Here is a 16,603-nt window from a genome sequence, read left to right on the forward strand (position 1 = left end):
CCAGCTTGAGTCACTGTCTGTGCAGAGTCTGCACGTTCTTCCCATGTCTGCATGGGTTTTCTCCAGGTGTCCAGTTTCCTCCCACAGTCCGAACGATGTGCTGGTTGAGTGCACTGGCCATGCTAAATTCTCCCTCAGTGTACCTGAACATGCACCGGAGTGTCGACTAAGGGATTTTCACAGTAACTTCATTGTAGTGTGAATGTAAACCTACTTGCAACTAATAAATAAACTTTAAAGATTCTGTGGGGAGCCTGATGTATTTAGCATAAAATTGGATGTATGTGCCTGCCTGACGTAGAAATTCGGAATAAAAAGGTAAAGTTTATTTATTAGTCACAAGTAAGGCTTACATTAACACTGCAATGAAGTCAATGTGAAATTCCCCTGGTATAATAATAGTAAGTCTTCGTGGCTGAGATTTGCCAATTCTAAGGCTGCTAACTGAACATGGCACTTCAGGAGCGTTCTGTCACTCTGTGGTTGAGGGGATGGAGTAAGAGAAACAGCTTCTAACTTACGTTCAAAAAAGCCTGAGGAACGGATCACTTGTCCCCTCCCATGTTGGCAGGGGAAGGCAACGAAGAAAACCTTTGGTGAGCAATAATTTGTAATTTTAAAAACCAGAGATTAAAAAAAAGGAACAATGTGAGTTATGAACATTATAAATAAATTTAGGTACTTGACTATTGGAGAGATTCTCTTTCTAATTGCAATAAAGTCACGATGCAAATCTCTAAATCCAGGCATCAGTGTAATATCATTCAGGCTGCTGTATAAGCTTTTTATCTTAGATTTAAATCAGTGTGCTATTAATTTGCACACAACTAGAAACTAATTTGCTGTTCTTGTTTAGCATATATCTAACATTTGGACAGTGGTGCTGAGACCATGATTTCAGGTTTGCAGCTTATTTTTTGAACATAATAAAGCAGCAAGGAAAAACACAAATAGAAATGAACTGGAGATGCCTTGACTCTGAAGGCTGAATTGCCAGGGTTTATGAACTGGAAAAGATTTGCGCATTAGTTTGGACACTTCTGCTTTGCTTGGCTTCCTGCACCTTTTTGAACAAGTCTCATCATTTATAACGCTGTTTTGAATCGTGACTTGTGCAACACTGTAGGCAGAATTCAAGGTACATGAAGTTCTAGAAAGGATAAAGGCTCAGTGTTGATGGAACAAGAAGAAATGTTACCCACGGCAATGGATTCGTTTTAGTTCAGTAAAAGGATTAGGAATAATTGTTTGGACAGTCAAGTTTTATATTAATCTAAAGTACAAAGTCTTTGTCATGCACTTGACATTTTTAAGCACAAGCTTCTTCACACATTAGAACTCTTAGAGCATGATTGATAAAGTCGGAGGATGATTCAAGGTTAGTCACGTAACTTTAAAGTTTTTTTTAAAGTTTATTTATTAGTAGGCTTACCTTAACATTTCACAGTTATTGTGAAATTCCCCTGGTCGCCACACTCCGGTGCCTGTTGAGGTCAGTCCACCTAACCAGCATATCTTTCACAATAGGGGAGGAAACCAGAGCACCCAGAGGAAACCCACACAGACACGAGGAGAATGTGCAAACTCCACACAGACAATGACCCAAACCGGGAACTGAACCCGGGTCCCCAGTGCTGTGAGGCAGCAGTGCCACCCAACTTCATAGAAATCATAGCAACTCGACAGTGCAGAAAGAGGTTGTTCGGCCCGTCAAACCTACACCGACAACAATCCCACCCAGACCCTATACCCGTAATCCCATATATTTATCCTGTTAATCCCCCTGAAACTAAGGGACAATTTAGCATGGCTAATTCACCTCACCTGCACATCTTTGGACTGTGGGAGGAAACTGGAGGAAACCCACGCAGATACGGGGAGAACGTGCAAATCCTGCACGGACAGTGACCCGAGGCTGGAATCAAACCCGGTCCCTGGTGCAGTGAGACAGCAGTGCTAACCACCGTGCCTCCCAACTCTTTGGGATGATACCGGGCACCATTTCTTCCATTTAGAAAGAAAAGCTAAACTTTTCATTCATGTCTGTAACTGCAGCAATTTTGCACATCCGATAAATAGCATTTGAAACTGGTAATGTGTGTGCAAATATTTTGGATTGGGGGTCCCTTTTGTGTCAAAATTAATCATGTGACAATTTTTCCCCTGCAATTTCTGCATTTTAAAAATTCCCAGCCCTTTCAGTTTTATTGCTAGCACAGAATTACTTCATGTATTAATAATCAGCCATTGTAATCATCTACTGTATTGGACTGAAATTTGCACACCGCATGTATATTGGAATAATTAAATAGAAATGTTTCAGGATGAAGAATTCATGCTGTTAATGTCATCATTTTGATCTTACTAATTGTGTTTACTGTTTTATATAATTTCAGTCTGCATGCAGTACTTGACTCTGACATGATTAATTCTCAGAATTTTAAATGGGTCTGCTGTAATAGTATGGTGACCTGAATGCTTTCAGCTTTTCTATAAATACCTTGTAACTTTTGGTTCGATGTGCAGAGTATTTAATTATCTAGATGAGGAAACTAATTGGATTCGTGGCTGCCTCAAAAAAAAATATGAACTACTTCCAACCATCAGTGTAAAAGAAAGGTTGTTTCTCGGGAAATATTTTCATTTGCTGTTGGTGAAGATGTTTTTGATTAGTCCTTGCACAACAGAGTGCTTTGCACTTTATATTAGACATTTAGAGTGTGTTGTGACATTAAAGGATGGCGTTTTGTGGCAGATACTTGTCCTGGAAGACTCATAGAGATTCAGGGAAAAGCTGGGCTATTTCTAGAGGGACAGATACACCCAGCATTGGAGGGCGTGGAGATTATTATCACTGAGAAAACCTCCAAGCCACTTATCACCGTGTTCACGAACGAAGAGGGTTCGTACAGGTAAGCTGAAGAAATCTGATGGTAAATTTAATAAGGTTGAAGTTTATTTGATTTCTAGTGCTGCAGTAACACAAAAGATTATTTTTTCTCCATCTCATTTCATGATGTTCCAACTTTCTGTAAAGTGTTTGAGTTTGTGGGGCAGGGGGTAGGAGGTAGGAGGGAATAGAGCTGGGAGTACTTCTGGGACCAGTCCCTTACCATCAAGAAATTGTAGCTTCATAGAAAGATAGAATCCCTACAGTGCAGAAGGAGGCCATTAGGCCCTTCGAGTCTGCACAACAACAATCCCAACACAGACTCTATCTCCACAACACATTTATCCACTAATCCCTCTAATCCAGACATCCTGGGACACTCAGGGCAATTTAGCTTGGCCAGTCAACCTGACCCACGCATCTTTGGACTTTGGTGAAAGAAAACCGGAGCACCCGGAGGAAACCCACGCACACACGAGGAGAACGTGCAGACTGTGCGTAGACAGTGACCCAAGCCGGGAATTGAACCCGGGTCCCTGGAGCTGTGAGGCAGCAGTGCTAACCACTGTGCCTCCATGCCGTCCTAGTGACAGACATGGTACATGTTACGGAAACAAACTCAAATTGTTTCCTTTGCAGTGCACGCTGAAGTGTTTGGATGTGTGCATGCAGGCAGGGAAGTATTCCAATATGACTGAGATTACTGACTTTGAATGGAAGGTAAAGGATTAAAAGCTACTTAAAGGTAAAATTGGGTGATCATTGCAACAGAAAATTTCCAAAGGATACTTTGACCAGATTCCTATGTTTTCCTTAAGGCCCAGGCCCATCATCGTTTAGAGACACTAGGGGGCAATGTAGACCTATGGCCAGAGCACAGTGTTATAATTTTAATTCCCTTCATTTCTTACCTCCATCTAATGAAAAAAATGCCTGGTGTCTAAAACAAATTATAAAATTTTAAGTGGTAAGATGGAATAAAATTATATTGAATTTGTGCCTATTTAATTATCATGATTTTAATAAATAATGGCCCAGATATTCCAGAATATCTGCAAACTTTCAGACATTTGCTGCCGTTGAGAGTTGGGGATCCAGCAGAAGTCGTGCCGTACACACACGCACGTGGCACTTGAGTAACTTCAGTTTCTGGAGGACAAGATGCTCAGCCTGGACCTGCCCATGGATGTTTCTGACACTTGGCATTTTGACTCTGCCATTGGAGACTTGGGCTAGTGTGCCCTGAACTTGGCAGAAATGTCCACCAGGGTACTGACTGCTGTTAACTGCAGGGATAGGACCTGCTCTGGAAATGATTTATAGCAGAAGCTGTATTGAGAAGGTTTTTAAAAGCAAATTTGCTGAACATCCACCCCAGCCTTCCTACCCATCACCCTTTCCAAATCTAATATTGTCACCCTCTCCTCAAAACTCATGCTGGCTGGACTCTCCCTGCAAACCTCTCCATTTCCAATTATTCCTTCTCCTCCAAACTCAAGTACAAGATGGTGTGTTACAGTTCATTTCAAGAAGTCTGAGTTGTTGTGGCAACATACACTTTGCAACTTCTTAGAAATCGTAGAATCCCTACAGCGCAGAAGGAGGCTATTCAGCCCATTGAGTCTGTACTGACAACAATCGCACCCAGGCCTTATCCCCACAACCCCACATATTTACCCACTAATCCCCCTGACACTGAGGGGCAATTTAGCATTGCCAACCCGCACATCTTTGTACTGTTGGGGGGAACTGGAGCATCTGGAGGAAACCCATGCAGACATGGGGAGTATGTGCAAATTCCACAGAGACAGCGACCCAAGCCGGGTCCTTGTCACTATGAAGCAGCATTGCTAACCACTGTGCTACCGTGCTGCCCCTAAAAACGACACTTACAGAGCAGCATTCTTTCAAACACCTTGTCACAAGGAGTTTTATTAAATAATGCTTTTAAATCCAGTAAAGAATGTCAGTAAAGAAATGCTTATTCTAAGATGGCTATTATTTTCAATGTCAGTATTTGCTGCAAATTATGAAACAGAAACACAGCACTATTTGGTCAGAGCTGAACGTGTTGAGTAACATTTTGTTCACAAAAGGATTATTTGGAGTTGTGGAAGTCTTATTGGTTTATGTGATGTTCAAACAGCCATCCTCTCTCTCCTGTTTCTTCTACCTTCTTACGTGATTAAACCATTTGACACAACAGAAGTGACATAACTCTTTTTTTTTGTTGAATTTGCAAGAGTTGGACCATTACACAGAGATCAGGAGTATTCTGTGACCGCCCAAAAGGAAGGTTTTGTTTTGACTGCATTAGAGGGAACCCGTGGCGATTTTAAAGCTTTTGCATTAGCAGGAGTTACTTTTGAGGTAAGTTTAATATGAAGCTTGGTGCAAATTGTACTTTTTAATTAAACACTGAATTAAATTTACCTGATGTTTTATTTTAGTCAATATTTTTGTCTTGGTATTTTATTCAAGCAACTTGTTTGTAGCCCACAAGCTAAATTGCAGTGTAGCTCATGTGGAATATTTCATGTTTAGACCAGGTAATCTGGTTAAAAACATACAAACATGTAACAATTATGTAGTACCAAAAAAACCCAAACAAATTCAGCAGGATGTTGAAGGAAGGATTGTTGAATGAAAATTGCGTATGATATACCATTCCTACAGTAGAAGCATCAAAATTTCATGATTTAAGTACTTCATAAGAACCCAAACCATGTAAGAAACATGGTGCCTACTTATTGCATTTTTCTAGTGAGGGTACAGATATGGTCACATAGCACAGAGTTTCATAGAGAGTCACATACTAATAACTTCATCGAAAATAGAAGCAGGAGGAGTCCACTCAGCCCTTTGAGTCTGCTATGCCAAATATTTTGATCATGGCTAATCATTCAATGCAATATATTGATCCCACTTCCACCTTCCACCCCCGCCCCCCGCCCCCCCCCCAATTTCCCTTGATCCCTGTAGTCCCAAGATCTATGTTTAATATCTTCTTGAAATCACACAACACTTTGGCCCCCAACTACTTTCTGTTGAAGTGAATTCCACGCATTCACCACCCTCTGGGTAAAGAAATTTCTCCTCACCTCAGTTCTAAAAGGTTTACCCCTTATCCTCAAATTATGAGCCCTAGTTCTGGACTCCCCCACCATCGGGAACATTCTTTCTGAATCTACTCTGTCTAACCCTGTTAGAATTTTATAAGTTTCTGTGAGATTCCCTTTCACTTTTCTAATCTTCAATAAGTATAATCCTGACCGACTTAGTCTCTCCTTATACGGACAGTCCAAAGATGTGCAGGTTAGGTTGATTGGCCATACTAAATTTACCCTACTGTCAGGGGGATTAGCAGGGTAAATATGTGAGGTTATGGGAATAAGGCCTGAGTGGGATTGTTATCGGTGCAGTCTCGATGGGCTGAATGGCCTCCTGCGCTGTAGGGATTCTATGACCTGCCACCTTCAATGGTCCAATCGTTGTTTGTCATTAGCAAAGATACAAAAATGTAACTTTTTTCTTCTAGAATTCTTCTAAAATGTAGTTGATTATTTCCAGGATTTATGTTCAGTTAAAATCACTTGAATTGGGTTTAACCGTGGAGTGCGGTTGGTAGTTTATAACTGTTAAAAATCTAAAGTTGGAAATGTAGCCAAATATGTGTTTTCTTATAATCTTTTTGGATTAGTGTTAAAGCCGCAGGGTGCTTTGGCTTTACTGTTAGCAAACAGATGGGTCTACTTGGTTCATTAGCAACTTCAAATCCAAGAGTAACTCTGTGGTTGTGGAACAATTTGGGATATCCTGATATAAATGGAAAAGTTCTTTACATTGATTTCATATTTAATTCTGAGGCCTTGCCTTTTAAAATCACGTGCGTGTTGACTGTATTAAGAAGAGCAAAGGGCAGTACAGCACACAAACAGGCTCTTCGGCCCACCAAGTCTGTGCCAACGCAGATGTCTCTCTCATCTAATATTTCTTTGCCTCTATGTGGTTCATATCCATGTTCGGTTACATAATATCTTCTATAGATAACAGGATTTGATTTGATTTATTAATGTCACATATATTAGTATACAGTGACAAGTATTGTTTCTTGCATGCTATTCAGAAAAAGGCATACCGTTCATAAAGAAGGAAAGGAGATAGTGCAGAATGTAGTGTTACAGTCATAGCTAGGATGTAGGAAAAGAACAACTAAGTGTATTCAAAAAAGTCTGATGGCAGCAGGGAAGAATCTGATCTTGAGTGACCTCAGACTTTTGTATCGTTTTCTTGACGGAAGAAGGTGGAAGAGAGAATGTCCAGGGTGCATGGGGTCCTAATTATGCTGGTTGCTTTTCCATGGCAGTGGGAGGTGTAGACAGTGCTAATGGATGGAAGGCTAGTTTGATTGATGGATTGGGCTACTTTCATTGCTGTTTCTTGGAGTCTTGGGCAGGACAGAGGCCATACCAAGATACAACCAGAAAGAATGCTTTCTATGGTGCATCTGTAGACTTGTTGAGAGTCGTAGCTCACATGCCAAATTTGCTTCATCTGAGGAAGTTCATTATTCATTAGTTGAATAGAATTGTAAATTAATGCTTAATTATGAAATGCTTATAACTCTTACTGCAAAATAAGTAGGATTTGTGAATTTTGTTTTTAATGTCTTTTTGAAACTATACAAATGTAACTTTTGTATAAATAGATAAAAACTGAAGATGACCAGCCCCTTGCCGGAGTTCTTTTATCTCTTAGTGGAGGACAGTTCCGTTCCAATCTGCTGACACAAGAGAATGGCATGCTTACTTTTGCAAATCTGGTAAAATTTATTTTACTTTTTGTAAAAAAAAAGAAGTTATTTAACCCAATTCTAAAATATAGTTGGTGATGTTCTTGTTAGTTTTGTGCTCTTTAAGATGAGGCACACTATTGGTGGGAATAGAATGGTTTTGCACTTCTGTTGTCAAGAGTCAACCTCTGACAGCTCAAAGTCATTGTGCTTACTGCAGCCTCGGAGGAACACCCATTAGTAGACTGAATTGACATTCTTCCCACTTCTCTCACTGCCAGTCTGGCTGGCTAATTGTGATGGGCTTTGTCCTGCAAACTCATTAAAAACCGAATCGAGTCTGTACAGACTAATTTTGCTTAGGACTCCTTCAACTAGCAGAGAGGGAAAATCATTAGCTCACGAATCCAATATTTTTTTAAAAAATACGGTCTACCGCGTGTTAACACCATTCTCTTTTAAATGTACTCATATAAATGAATTTGTAACAACGTTCAACTGCTATAGGATGAAATATATCTTTATCACTGCTGCAATTAAGCACTGATCCTTATTTCTGTATCTAACCATTAAGTAATCACAATCTGTACCTGTATTTTACATTGTTGTATAGAGTCCTGGTCAGTACTACTTCAAACCCATGATGAAGGAGTTCCGCTTTGAACCTGCATCACAGATGATTGAAATAGAAGAAGGACAAACTCTTAACATCAAAATTACAGGCTATCGGACTGCCTACAGGTTTGTTCGCGGGTGGGGGAGAAGAATAATCTATATCTGAATAAGTGCCTTTGGACGTTTTCCTATATTGTATACAAGTTGTTGTTAGAAACAATTGCTGTGTAGGTTTTGGTACAGTGAACCTGTGTGGGTGTGTTTTGTAATAGGAATCATGGAATCCCTGTGGTGTAGAGGGAGGCTGTTTGGCCCATCGAGCCTGCACTGACAATAATCCCACCCTGGCCCTACACCCCTAACCCCACATACTTACCCTGCTATTCAGCCAGATACTGAGGCCAGAATTTTACTGGCATGCCCGCTCCGATTCCAGGGATGGGCAAGGCTCCGAGAACGGCATTCCCTGTTGCAGTCAGACAGGATCGTAAGAACCTCGGGAGGATGCACTGGTAACATTCCAATGTAAGAGGCAATTTAGCATGGCCAATCAACTTGACCTGCAAGTCTTTGAGGTGTGGGAGGAAGCTGGAACACCCGGAGGAAACCCATGCAGACATGGGGAGAATGTGCAAACTCCACACAGACCTTGACCCGAGGCAAGAATTGAACTCGGGTCCCTGGTGCTGTGAGGCAGCAGTGCTAACCACTGTGCCACCATGGAACCATAGAATCCCTACAATGCAGAAGGAAGCCATTTAGTCCATCAAGTCTGCACCAACTCTGTCAGCAGGCTCACCCACCTGCTGTGTCCCAGTAATCTTACACATTTACTGTGACTAATCTCCCTAACCTATACAATCTCTGGACACTAAGTGGCAACTTAGCATGGCCAGCCCACCTAACCAGTTAATCTTTGGATTGAGAGAGGAAGGCAGAGCAGCTGGAGGAAACCCACGCAAACACGGGGAGAATGTGCAAACTTCACACAGACCAGGTCCTGAGGCCGGAATTGAACCCGGGTCCCTGGCGCTGCGAGGCAGCGGTGCTAACCACTGTGCCCCTGTGTAATCGGTAACAACTGGAACAGTTCATAAAACACAATTTGTTACACTGCTGCAAATTTTTTCACAGAATAAAATTGAAAAGAAAACTAATATGCAATGGTTGGAATGAAATTTTATAGTGAAGCAGTCACTAATAAAAGTGATTTCAATTTACTGATTATAGGGAGAGTAAGTTAAAAGTATTAAGCTAAATTTGTTTTAATTGAAGAATTTATTTAATGTTGCATGCTTGAACTTGACTTCAATTTCTGCTTCTAATGTGTCAAAACTTTAATATGCTTCATAAAACTTATTGTTAACTTGTGTTTCCTTTAGCTGAATTGGAGTGGATCATTTTAAATAATTTTTGAGTTTAAGTACATATCTGTCAGGCATGTTCTGGTGTGTAATTTCAGGCATTGTACCTTTTAGAAGAGACAGTCACATACTCTGCACCAGAGACCACTAGGTTCATAGTCTGCTGTTCCACATAGTTAACAGTGAGCTCTGCTGTGTTGACTGGAAGTCAAATATTGACCAGTGGGAATGAGGGGGAGAATCACTCTAAAGCTGCTGTCATGAACTCTTGAGTGGTTATCTCCAGAGGATGTGCTAAGGAAAAGTCTCCCAGGTTGGGAATGGTTTGTAGCACAGTATGACAGGAGGGGGAAATAATAAAAGAAAACACATTTTCTTAGAAAGATGAACTTATTTAGTGACAGAATAAACAAATTGGCCTCCTACACATGCCCAGATTTGCCATTGATAGTCATTCTTCAATGGCCTGGGCATGAAGCTCTGGAATTCTCTTGCTGAACTTCTCCTTCTTTACTACTTTAAGTTGCTCCTTAAAACCTATTGGCATGGTGGCACAGTGATTGGCACTGCGGCCTCACAGCGCCAGGGTCCCAGGTTTGATTATGGCCTGGGGTCACTGTTTGTGTGGAGTTTGCACATTTTCCCTGTATCTGTGTGGGTTTCCTCCAGGTGCTCCAGTTTCCTCCCAGAGTCCAAAGATATGTGGGTTAGGTGGCTTGGCCATGCTAAATTGTCCCTTAGTGTCAGGGGGATTAGCTAGATAAATATGTGGGGAATAGGGCTGGTAGGGATTCTATGGATTCTATCTCTTTTTACTTAAGAGCACTCTCATTTGCTTTCTTGTCTCTTTATGTGGATTGGTATCAAATGTTGTTTGTTAATGCTCCCATAAAGTGCTTTGGGATGCTTTACAATATTAAAGGCTCCATATCAAAAAGAGTCAGAATCCTGGAACTCCCTTCCTAACAGCACCATGAGTGTGCCTACAGTATGCATTGGTTCAGGAAGGCTCATTGTCACCTTCTCAAGGGCAATTAGGGGTAAGCAACAAATGGCCTTAGGCAGTGACCCTGACATCCCAGGAGTGAAAAAAAGTACAAACGTTGGTTTCAGATGGGGCTGCATTGTCAGCCCCCTGCTCCCCCCTCCACAGGGGCAGCACCGAGGCACAGTGGTTAACGCTACTGCTTCACAGCACCAGGGACCCAGGTTCAATTCCAGCCTTTGGTCACCGTCTGTGTAGAGCTTGCACATTCTCCCCATGTCTGTGTGGGTTTCCTCTGGGTGCTCCAGTTTTCTCCCATAGTCCAAGGATGTGCGGGTTAGGTTGATTGGGCATGGTGGATTGACCCTAGTGTCAGGGAGATTAGCAGCGTAAATATGTGGGGGTACAGGAATAGGACCTGGGTGGGAGTGTGGTCGGTGCAGACTCGATAAGCCAAATGGCCTCCTTCTGCACTGTAGGGTATCTGTGACTATAAAGTTAAAGTTTATTTATTAGTCACAAGTAAGGCTTACATTAACACTGCACTGAAGTTACTGTGAAATTCCCCTAGTCGCCACAGTCTGGTGCCTGGCTGGGTCAATGCACCTAACCAGCACATCTTTCAGAATATGGGAAGAAACTGGAGCACCCAGAGAAAACCCACACAGACACAAGGAGAATGTGCACATTCCACATAGACAGTGACCCAAGCCAGGAATCGAACCCGGATCCTTGGTGCTGTGAAGTAGCAGTGCTAATCATTGTATCACCGTGCTGCCCATATGTATGGTGATCACTATGTGTAGTGATGATGCTGTGCACTGTTTCTTTTTGCAATCTGGAAGTCCGTTCTGTAATAAGTTGTTCATCATAGCGTGTCACAACCTGTGAAGGGATAGGGAACCTTCAAAATCAGTAACTTACCACAAGAAGCAGGTTTACCTGAGTTGTGCAGTGAGATGTTGAAACGCCATGTTGATTCATAGGGTGTGCACCCTTGTAGATTTCATGAAAAAGCTTGATTTCTATTTTATTATTAAACGTTCTGTAAAGGATTTAAAACAAATTGCAGACCAGATGATTTGGGAAGATTATTCATCGAGATGTTTGGAAGCCTTCTGAGAATGGCATTCAGTTTTTGCTGCCCGGTTGTTTCAAATATTCCCATCAAACATCCATTTCTTTTTAAAGCTGTTACGGAATGGTATCCTCACTGAACGGGGAGCCGGAACAGGGAGTTGCCGTGGAAGCTGTTGGCCAGAAAGATTGTAGCATTTACGGAGAGGATACAGTGACGGATGAAGATGGAAAATTCCGTCTCCGTGGCCTTCTGGTAAGAGTTAGCAGTTTGCTGTGGTGGATCTGTTTAATTGTGAAGATGTTTATTGCTGAGAACTTTCTCCCTGTACACTTTTAACATGTCTTGTTCAATTTGATCAAGTATGAAAACAATAACAAAATCACATGCAGCCAAGATTACCATAATGGAAGTCACTGGATTGCTCACTGTTTTGGCAGGGAACTCTGCAGAATTTGGCATTATCACATGGACCCTTTGAAAATATTGACATCTTGCAGAGTATTCCATTTTTAGGGTTTGGGCTCTCTTCCAACTCCCTTTATTGACTTTGCAGCAAGTTACAGTTTCAACAGGAAGGAAATGGGAAGACCGAGCAGGTCAAGCAGCACCCATACAGAGAGGGCGAACATGGTTAACACTTCATATCTTAGAGGGTGGCACAGTGATCACAGTGCCAGGGACTGGGTTCCATTCCAGTCTTGAGTGACTGTATGGAGTTTGCACGTTCTCCCCATGTCTGTGTGGGGTTCTTCTGGCTGCTCCGGTTTCCTCCCACAGTCCAAAGGTGTGCAGCTTAGGTTGATTCGCCATGTCAAATTGCCCCTTAGTGTCCCAAGATGTGTGGGTTAGATGGATTAGCCATGGGAAAATGTGTGGGGTTACATGGATAGGGGCAGGGCAGAGGGCCTGGTAAGATAATCAGTCAGTGCAGAATCGATGAGCCGAATGGCCTCTACTGCACTGTAGGGATTCTGTGACCCTTTGTCAGAAACAGATGAGGAATTTGTAATGGAAATAGGGATGGGTGGTGGCAAATGGCCATACGTATCAAATAAATAATAAATTTTGTACCCTGACTTCTCTTGTTTTATGCCAGGAGATCAGCTATTGATTGATATTTTCCAGATCTGACAAATTGTCTGGAGATTTTGAGCAGTTAAATGTTTCTTCGTCCACATATGTTGCCTCACCTGCTGCGTTTACAACATTTTTTTGTCAGGTTTCCAATTTTTTGCAGTATTTTGTCACTAGTTTAACTTTGATCCAAAACTTGGAGTCTTCGTGTTGTGGCAAGGGTTAGTATGCTGGAGGATTAACAATGACCATTTTTACCAAGTTATTTTGTACCACTGTTGCACAACTGTTCATCCCAAAAGATGATACATTATCAGGCTAGGGGCAAAGCTAAAATCAGAAATGAGGTTTACAAAGATGTGGAGGTGAGGTTGGTTGGCCATGCTAAAATTACCATTAATATCCCAAGATACAGCAGTTAGGGGGTTAGTGGGGTAAATACACAGGGTTATGGGGAAGCCTGTGTAAGAGTCAGTGCAGGTTCGATGGGCTAAATGACTACCTCCTGCACTGTAAGGATTCTATGAACACACAGAAACAAAAGGAAACCAGCAGAGTAATAAGCAAATCAAATGCTCAACTTGTACATTACTTTAAACTATCTTCAAAATAAGAACATTTTCAATTGAGACCTTTTCAGGATCATTTAACTCTGCCTTATGAAGTTCTGTCCCCCTGCTGAGACAACTTGAAGATCAAATGGTTGGCATGGAAGAACTGGAATGAGAGTTGAGTAGAAACTCAGGACCTTTGTGCCAAAGAAACACTTAAATGTATTACTTTTGCAGAGATTCTACTGTATGTCTGTTTCCCTAGACTCCAAGTTAATTTCATTAACTTCTTGTCTGTGAACAAAATCATTTGTAATGTTGGTTGAAAGTATTTGAAATTAACTGAGTGTGAACCTGTTCAGTTTAGGGGATAACCATCTTGTCCAAAGATGTGTGGGTTAGATGAATTAACCATGGGAAATATACGGAGTTACAGGGATAGGGTGGGGGAAGAGGACCTGGGTAAGATACTCTGACAGAGAGTCATACAGATTTGATGGGCTGAATGGCCTCTTCTGCACTGTAAGGATTCTGTGATTAGTTTGACTTCAAAAGCTGCTGGACTTTGGTCTGGCAACCAATTATGGTTTCCTACAAATTGCCATGGTCGTTGCCTGGAGATACGGCTGGCTTTGGATGTATATTGACCATTCTGAAACTTTACTTCAGAAACATGAGGGGGTGACCTGATTGAGGTGTTTAAAATGATGAGGGGCATGGACAGGGTGAATAGGGAACAGCTCTTTCCCTTAGTTGAAGGGTCAGCTTTGAGGGGAAACAAGTTAAAAGTGAGGGGGATTTGAGGAAAAAAGTCTTTACCCAGAGGATGGTGACGGCTGGAATGCGCTGCCTGGGAGGGCGGGATGCCTCACGTTCTTTAAAAAGTACCTGGATGAACACTTGGCATGTCGTAACATTCAAGGCCAAGTGCTGGCAAGTGGGATTAGGTGGGCAGGTCAGGGCCTTTCATGTGTCGGTGCAGTCTTGATGGGCTGAAGGGCCTCTTCTGCACTGTAGCATTCTGTGATTCTGAAATTATAAGACTGTGATTTTACAGTCTGCAGCTCTGCTTTTATGCTGACCTAATTTCTCACAGAATGTCCACTACTGGAAGAAAAACAATCTAGTTTTTGAGGAAGGTATATTTTGATGAGTAGTGAGCTGTCTAGATAACGTACAGTTGAGCCAAGTGTTGAAATCTGAACAGAGAGATCAGCTGGCCTTGATGATTTGCACGTTTCTTGGGTCTGGGAACCGCAGTTCAAAATCTGCAACATAAGTAGAAAGATTCAATGGAAAATTAGTAGCAGCAATGAAAAATAAATTGTTAATGTTTGAAAATTTCTCCATAAAAATTGGGTGAGTGTTTATATAATTTTGACCAAATATTATTTGACAACTAGTCATCAGTGGTGGCCCATTAAATTGCTATATATTTTTGGGTGCAAGCACTAAAATTATATTTAAACCAGGTAATTGGAGCTAAAACTCCTTGTTGTTTTGCAGGGAGTTAGATTAATCTTTTACGCTTATTGTGATGGATTATATTTGAAAAATGAATCCCCATCCATTTTTGAATGCTGCTTTATTTTGCCATGCCACTCCTCTGCTCACTGCTTCACGTACGTGAGTTCAGAAACTCATCATATCCATACCCATATCCATACAAACAGTGCAGAAGAAAGCCATTCGGCCCATTGAGCCTGCATTGACAACAATCCCATCCTATCCCAGTAACCACACCTATTTACCCGGCTAATCCACCTGACACTAAGGGACAATTTAGCATGGCCAATCCACCTAACCCGCACATGTTTGGACTGTGGGAGGAAACCGGAGCACCCGAGGAAACCTATGCAAACACCGGGAGAATGTGCAGACTTCACACAGACCAGGGCTGGAATTGAACCTGGGTCCCTGGCGCTGTAAGGCAGCAGTGCTAACTGCTGTGCTGTGGAACTTTTTTGAGAATGGAGCTATGAAGCAAGGTGCTAAATCCGCTGTGTAATGTAATGTTCATGCATGTTTAACATTTTAAAATTGTATATATGTGAATTGGCTGGTTGATCAGTAATTGATGTTAAAATTGGAATGGTTCGATACCTGTATTTCCAATGCTTGGTTTTTGAAGTGAGTTTAACTGAGAAATGATTGATTATTTTTCTGTCTTTTCTCTGTAGCCAAGTTGTGTGTACCACATTCAACTGAAAGCTGAAGGCAATGACCATATAGAGAGAGCTCTACCACAGTATCGCGCTATTGAGGTTAGTTGAGCGTGGAATATCTTGTATTCATGTTTAAGGTTTCAGCCACGTTTCTGAAGTTCCTCCAGTTGAACGTGGCTGTTGTGTAAATGAGATTAGAATCCAAAGAAATTGGGCAGAGCTCCATATTGCCAGTTTTTTTTGCCACTTTTTGTACATGATCTTCCAAATGGCCTTTTAAACTGGATGCAATTGCTGCCAGCCAATATGGGTTAAAGATTTATAATCTATTTAAATTAAACATCAAGTGATTTCTCATCTATTTGTGATGGGATTGAGCTGTATATTGTTTTTCTCCATCTGGACTGAACCTAGGGGGAGCTCCCTGTTGGATGGAGCTCTTAAACTTATAAACCCCTTTTAGCCATTTCTGCCCAATGTTTCCAATGTTTTGGAGGTATCAATTAAAGAACATTAAAACAATTCAGCTCAAAGTGTTACGTAATATTTGTATGCATTCTAGGTTAATTGTAAAGATTAATTTCCCCAGTAAGATGACAACTTAAACACAGAACAGCAGACATTTAAAGGGAATTCTTATTCGAACTGTAGAGGTTTACAGCATGGAAACAGGCCCTTTGGGCCAACTTGTCCATGCCGCCCTTTTTTTTAAAACCAATTGCCCACATTTGGCCCATATCCCTCTATACCCATCTTACCCATGTAACTGTCTAAATGCTTTTTAAAAGACAAAATAGTACCCGCCTCTACTACTATCTCTGGCAGCTTGTTCCATACACTCACCCCCTGTGTGTGGAAAAAATTGCCCCTCTGGATACTTATATATCTCTCCCCCCTTACCTTAAACCTATGCCCTCTAGTTTTAAACTCCCCTGTCTTTGGGAAAAGATATTGACTGTCTAGCTGATCTGTGTTCTTCATTATTTTATAGACCTCTGTAAGATCATCCCTCTGTCTTCTACGCTCCAGAGAAAAAAGTCCCAGTCTATCCAGCCTCTCCTTATAACTCAAGCCGTTAAGTCCTGG

The 16,603-nt window shown here is 41.5% G+C and overlaps 1 protein-coding gene across 2 annotated transcripts in view; it reads left to right on the forward strand.

Moving 5' to 3' along the window:
- Positions 1 to 16,603, forward strand: part of nomo (nodal modulator) — a 78,054-nt gene that overhangs the window by 49,238 nt on the left and 12,213 nt on the right. For both annotated transcript variants that reach the window (XM_080207038.1, XM_080207039.1), the window contains 6 exons: positions 2,756 to 2,912; positions 5,134 to 5,260; positions 7,599 to 7,712; positions 8,296 to 8,423; positions 11,838 to 11,979; positions 15,533 to 15,616. In XM_080207038.1, the coding sequence (XP_080063164.1) occupies positions 2,756 to 2,912; positions 5,134 to 5,260; positions 7,599 to 7,712; positions 8,296 to 8,423; positions 11,838 to 11,979; positions 15,533 to 15,616 (752 nt within the window). The remainder of the gene's footprint in view (positions 1 to 2,755; positions 2,913 to 5,133; positions 5,261 to 7,598; positions 7,713 to 8,295; positions 8,424 to 11,837; positions 11,980 to 15,532; positions 15,617 to 16,603) is intronic.

This window comes from Carcharhinus amblyrhynchos, chromosome 18, assembly GCF_965287045.1.
Source record: "Carcharhinus amblyrhynchos chromosome 18, sCarAmb.v2.hapA, whole genome shotgun sequence".
Classification (NCBI taxonomy): Eukaryota; Metazoa; Chordata; class Chondrichthyes; order Carcharhiniformes; family Carcharhinidae; genus Carcharhinus; species Carcharhinus amblyrhynchos.